At 42.3% G+C, this 6,380-nt stretch overlaps 1 protein-coding gene across 1 annotated transcript in view; it reads right to left on the bottom strand.

Moving 5' to 3' along the window:
- Positions 1–654: 654 nt before the first annotated feature.
- Positions 655–6,380, bottom strand: part of hhla1 (HHLA1 neighbor of OC90) — a 15,269-nt gene continuing 9,543 nt past the window's right edge. Inside the window, exons 13-15 of the mRNA XM_031877190.1 lie at positions 3,196–3,355; positions 2,741–2,823; positions 655–1,213 (exon numbers count right to left, since the gene is read on the bottom strand). Of these exons, the coding sequence (XP_031733050.1) occupies positions 1,170–1,213; positions 2,741–2,823; positions 3,196–3,355 (287 nt within the window). The 3' untranslated portion in view covers positions 655–1,169. The remainder of the gene's footprint in view (positions 1,214–2,740; positions 2,824–3,195; positions 3,356–6,380) is intronic.

Genomic DNA, 6,380 nt, shown 5'->3' with positions numbered 1-6,380 from the left:
AAGCAGGGGATGCTTTAGGGCGGGGCTACACAGTGATTGACAGGTCTACCAGAGACGTATACGTCACCACTTCCTATATACAATCTATGGTCTTATTCGGAAAAAGACAACATTCCTACTAAGCTGTGTATGAGGTAAATGAAAATGAATATTCCACCAACAGTCCAGTTGACATGCAGCCTCCGTCTTCCATTCCTTCAACCAGCGTCTCGGAAAGGTCGGCGTTGTGATCTGTGTGCTTCTGGAGGTCAGTTGTCTTCTTGCCCGAGGACACGTTGACATGCTGGAGGAGCCGCGGATCGAACCGCCGATCTTCCGGTTGTAAAACAACCCGCTCTACGTCTGAGCCACAGAGTTTAGATTATCTTCAGCAAAACTTCAAAGAGAAGAAGAAGTAAAACAACAGAATGATGCCGAGTCAAATCAAAACCCTCGACAGCCTTTATTAAGAAACAAAGATTGCTGAGAGATTTGTTACGTTCTTACAAAACTAAACTGCTTCCTCAGTGACGTTTCACGCATTCTCTCTCACGCATTATAGTCGCAGTTTTAAATGTTGTGAATTTAACGAAGAAACGCAACAAAACTTCTGGGATTTAAAACATTTCCAACAGGGAATTTTAAAAGCTGCAATGTTTAAATTCTTCTCTCCAGTGGTGGTCACCTGGAACAACTTCCAAACATCTAAATGAAAAGCAGCAGAGAGACGGAGCAGGGCAGCCAGACTTTTATTGAACTGAGAAAAAAACGTTTTTTAAATTCCAGACTGTTTTCCAAACCTTAAAATCTTCAGTTGATTTGAAAAGTTTGGTTTTAAATATGAGTTGTATAAATAGTCTGTCAGTTTTAGAGCTTTTGCACAGTTTCAGTTCCAGGAGTCCAGCTTTCGGTGTCCGGTGTGAGTCATTCAGTCCTCTTGGCCCTAAAATCTAACATCACATCACTGAGGAGATTATAGCGATAAACGTCAAAAACATTGACGTGACGTGTAAAAGTTGTATGAAAACTTTCACGGTGAACAATTTCCAAACCATCCAGATTTAGAAACCAGATTCTGTTTCCATGCACTCTCCAGATGTTCCAGAAGTGTTCTCAGCTGAAGGTTTGTAGTTTCAGACACTTCCTGTGATGATGAACAGCTCTTTGTTTCCTCTCTGCTTCCTCTCTGGTCACAGTTTACTGCACATCTTTGTCAGGCATCTCTGTTTCAGGTCTGTGGAGGGAGGAGAGGAGGGTTACCAGCAGGTAACCGGAGACAGGCTCGTCTGTCAGCTGCGCTTTAATGAGGTCATCTTTGAAATACGTGGGACAAAGGTTTTATAGTAACCAAGAAGATCAGCAACCATCAAGGGTTACAAATCACGCTACCCACACTTTCAAGTCTGATAACACCTGCTGCAGGAGGACGCACCTGCAGAATCACTTGACTGGTCGAGGTGTTCAGGCTCTGTTAGCAGTTAACTGATGCTGAAGTGACTACAAACATGGAGGATCTAAACACACAGCCTTTGTTCCTCTGGTCAGCGGACGTGATAGAAGACAGAACACACAATGACCTCCAGTGTGAGGAGCTCCAATGTAAAGAGTTTGTCCTTTATTTTCTGATACAAGGAAACCTTTCTGTCCGTTAAACTGGTTAAACTGTGTTTAATCTGCGGCTCACATGTGTGCCGAACCCCCGAGGGTCCGGAACATCACCAAAGTAGTTTAGTTTCACATTTATTAGAACGGTTACACGTTTAAAGCTCCCGCCATGCGACTGCTTCACAACCTCAGCAGTCATGAACGTCCTTCAGGGAGTCATCAGCAAACAATCTATTGACGTTAGAATCTGACTTGCTTGAGATTTTACACAAAACAATCCTCGTGCAAAAACACACTTCTTCTCTGGTGTGAGTGTCTGTACGTTGTGCATCCTGAAGCAGATGAAGTGCTGCAACTCATTCGCTCGTAGCCTCGGACTTCTTTCAGCTTGATCTCACTCAATGCTGAATTTAAAATCAAAGCCTGGTAAAACCCGAGTCTAAAAATACACATCGAGGACTAATTGGAGGCGGAGGGAGGACCGACGTGACGCCGTGTGAGGCCTCTCTCTCTGGCCCGGCGGCGGGATCGGCTCTGGATGATCGGCGTGTCAGAAGCTGTGAGAGAAGCGTCTCTCCACGTGACCTCTTGAGCCCATTAGCTCGGAGGATTGGCGCTTCCTGCAGAGCTGTCACTCTAATGAGCTGCGATACCGGCTCCCGGTAACACGGCTGACACGTGCACATCAGTACAGGTGAAGCATGACGTGTGCGCCCCAATTATTTCTCATTCACAACTGTGTTTTAAAAACACACAACATGACTTCTACGTGCAAAAACTGTCGTCACTCCGAGTTATATTTTTAGAGCATGGAACAACACATTGGCCTGTGTTTGAACATCTCATGCATCACTTGCTCCTCAGGCATCTCACCTGAGGAGGTCAGGATCTCTGTCCCGTTAATGTGTCTGTTAGTTTGTAGAATATCTCTAAAAATCACACGTTTTTTTATGTTATCCTCTGATTTAAAGTGTCTGAATGCTTGATTCGGGCCAACCTCTGGATAGAGGTGTACCGACATGATATATGTTCTGACCTGACGCTCATTGATCTGTCTCCATGAAGCTAACAGTGTAAAGAGCCCGGCAGGTGACGAGGACTTCAGAGCCGCTAAGTTCGTCACCTGGAGCTGCTATCGATCGATCGGACCACTTACTTCTGGAGAAGGAGACTCTCCTGACCCGCCGACACACCTCAGACGTGTGCTGTTCATACCAGAGGTGGCTGTCGTCACAGTACCTGTGAGACAAGAAGATGCCTGTGAGCAGCTGACCTTCACACTAACACAACCGGGTTCATCATCAGCTGCTCAACACTAACTACAGTTATCGTCTCAACGTGATGAAGATAATCTGGTGATTCGTGGGTGAAAAGAAGTCACGGTTAAAGCTGGACATGGAAACATGAACCTTTAACATCAGAGAGCATAAAACACAATATTCTGTTTGTTTGTTTCTTCTTGATTCATTTAGTTTTTGTTTTGGATGATTTATTTCTAAGAATAACTTTAAATATGTGCAAATAACTTCTGGAAAACGATGATAAAAACATTTAGATAATTAAAACAAACGGTCTGCGGAGGAGTCATCTCGGCGTCGGCGCGTGAGAAACCTTTTCATGCGTGTCTTGTAGCCGGAGGGTCTGCAGAGGCACTGGGAGAAGAACTTGCAGAGCTCCAGGACGCAGGGCTGCAGCTTGTGAGCGCCGACGGTCGTCGCGCTGCCGCCGGAGAGCGAGACGTCGGTCAGCTCGGGCCTCCTCCACGGGCAACCTCTCAACAGACAGAGCGAGAGGTCAGAGGTCACGTCAGTCACCAGCTGTGAACAGCTCCTTTAAACCGAGCTCGTAAGAAAACCTGCCGCTTAATGACTTTGTCTGCTCTGCCAAAAAAAACAGAACTAGGAACTTAATTACAAAGAAAAGAGATGATCACACAGTCACATAAAATACTATGACATTATAACTAACCTCTGAAAGTGGTGATTTGGAGATTTTATGTGCAGAATAAATCATCCTCACACCCATCCTTCAAACTCTCTCGTGTTGGTTTTTTGCATAATGCCGTTTCAGTACTTAAATTCCCATTACAGGAATCAGTGGTGCCGATGCATTCTAATCATAATGAATGCATTGCAGGTACACAGGCTCCTAATTACCATAAAAATACATATTCAAATGCGAATGTTAATTAGATACTTCTCCACATTCTGCAGTTATTTGCTCATCGTGCAATCCAGAGCGATATGTAGAGCAGCAGCGTTTTACAACTCAGGCTTAAAAAAGGTTTGTAAGAAGTCCGTCTTCATCCTCGATGCCTCGTTTGTTGATTTCTTTCCACTAGTGTCGGCTCAGCTCAAGACGCAAAATTTAACATGAAAATTAAATTTACAAGTCAAATTTTTTGTCCCCGACAAGAAAGCACAGGTAGACCTCGTCTCCAGGACATATTGCATCATCGCAACACAACATAGAGGAAACAAAAAGGAGATTAAAGTGCAGCCTAAGCCCCGCCCCCTGCTGTTTCTCCATGGAGCCCACACTGTCACTAACTGCACTCCCTGACAGGTCTAGAGTATGTGTTTGAAGGATCGATGGAGGATGAAAACAGATTAAAAAGATAAAGATAGAAGCTAAAGTGTGACAGTGAACCACCACATCATGAAATGAAGGAACAACACTGTTCCTCTTTATTCACTGACACAATCATTAAACTACAGTCAGTATACCTTCAGTAGCTAGCGTAATAAAGTAGTGCTAACGCTAGTTAATGATGCTAACTTACTTTGCTAATGTTAGCTACACAAGTTTTTACGTAGAAACGTAACGTTTTGGAAACGTATATCTCTAACGAGTATCACTGTTACACAACGTTTAACCACGACAAGCTCCAAATCCACTAAAGCAGCCTGAACATGAAGAACATCTGGAGCCACTGACGTCTACGGAGCAGAGCCGGATGGTTGTAGCTGAACGATGCTACGCTGCGATTGGCCAGTCTGTGTACGAGGGGCGGGATTTAGCAGATGGTCAATTACCAGGTTTTGATTCCTACATAGCATTTGAAAATGTGGATTTCTTTTGAAAAGCTACTGCAGATCAAACTTTAGGGAATTACGCAGAAATGTAACGGATGAGTGCAAAGTACTCATAACCAACACAAAAATGTGAATCTGGACAACGTTAACTTTGAGATTTTTAGAATTTATTCACCACGTTCACCATCTTAATTTGAACATAATTTAAACACACAATATAGCTGAGGCTGCAGTTTTCCACCTGATGGTGGCTCTATTTGAAAAGTCTGCTGAGGATACATCCTCTGGGGAACATGAATGTCTGGACTTCAAATGTATTGCAATCCATCAAAATAGATATTTCAGTCTGGATCAACGCAGTGACTGACAACAGGTCTGTTATTCCAGAGACAACCAGCAACGCAACTCCACTTTAAGCATGAATATTTGTATATTTACATAGTAAATGTAATGACTTGCAGTCTGCAATAAACATTTTGGTCATATTTAACATTTGAAACTTCACAAAACATCACTGTACCTGCTTCTATTTACCTAACCAGCTGTTTTTTATGTATGTTTGTGTTATATATCTTATATAGGCTACACAGCTCATAAGGATACTTTTCTTTATACTTATATTATCCATTTAATTTTGATAGCGTTTTTCATATGCTGCGTTTCTCCTGCAGCCGTCTCCATTCTTTACAACACAAAAGCAGCAAAGCGTTGGCATGAGATGATCTGCAGTGGTCACACAGCCGACACACATCAGCCACAATGAGCCACAGCCTCTTATCACTGGTGTGTGTGTGTGTGTGTGTGTGATTTGTGTGATTTGTGTGTGTGTGTGTGTGTGTGTGTGTGACAGACACATTGACTTCCATGACAGGGCCACAGACGGTCATTTTCACTGCACACTAACGACTCTGTGACAAATGGCGCTCCAGCCTTCTGTTTGTTGCTAGGCAGAAGTCAGTGGGGGAGCAGCTTGTGCCCTTGCAGTGAGATGTTACTGCCACCTAGTGGTTCTGCTGGGAAATAATAACATGTAGTGTTTCCTCGGTGTTTACTGTCTGTTACATGATCTTAAACACATCATTCTGGTGACAATAAGAAATTAGAATAAAGACTTTTTGTTTATTTTAGAATAAAATGATAGTTCACTTGTTTTTCTGTTTTTCTTTTATGAGATTTGATTTGAGATCATTTTGATGTTTTTAAGACAACAGTGTAGCTGAAACTATCAGTTCTTATTTTCTATTGTTCTCTGCATGCTGCATGTTTTTTGAAGCAAAGCAAAATAAATTCACTTAAAATTGATATATCATTGAGTTCCCTTTATGAAAAATATTTAACTATCATATTACTTTTTCCATATGTGAATTATGATACGAGCATGTCCGAGAAACTGTAATAAATAAAATAAATAAATGTAATAAATTAACTGTAGGACATAAATGTGTGTTTTTATGTTGTCACTAATATCCTGTTGGTGTTTCTAACGTCCTTCGGTTCATAATGTTCTTTATTTTAAGTGTTATATAACATAATAACTCATTTAACTGTGAACCATGCAGCATGTATTGGATAATAAGCATGTATTGGTTGTTTGTTTTTAACCTCAGTTCCATTTTTTAACAAAAGGAGTCTCTTCTCCCTCCTAACTGATGGAGCAGCAGACGGACAGACGCTGAATATTTTGGACTTAATTTGCTTTTAACCTTTGCGGCTTAAAACCATCAAAGCTTTCACACAAAAGGGGGGGGGGGGGGGGGGGGG

The sequence above is a fragment of the Anarrhichthys ocellatus genome, unplaced genomic scaffold (assembly GCF_004355925.1).
Source record: "Anarrhichthys ocellatus isolate YVR2014 unplaced genomic scaffold, GSC_Weel_1.0 scaffold128, whole genome shotgun sequence".
Classification (NCBI taxonomy): Eukaryota; Metazoa; Chordata; class Actinopteri; order Perciformes; family Anarhichadidae; genus Anarrhichthys; species Anarrhichthys ocellatus.
The sequence above is the reverse complement of the archived record's forward strand: the minus strand, read 5'-3'. Positions and strand labels throughout refer to the sequence as shown.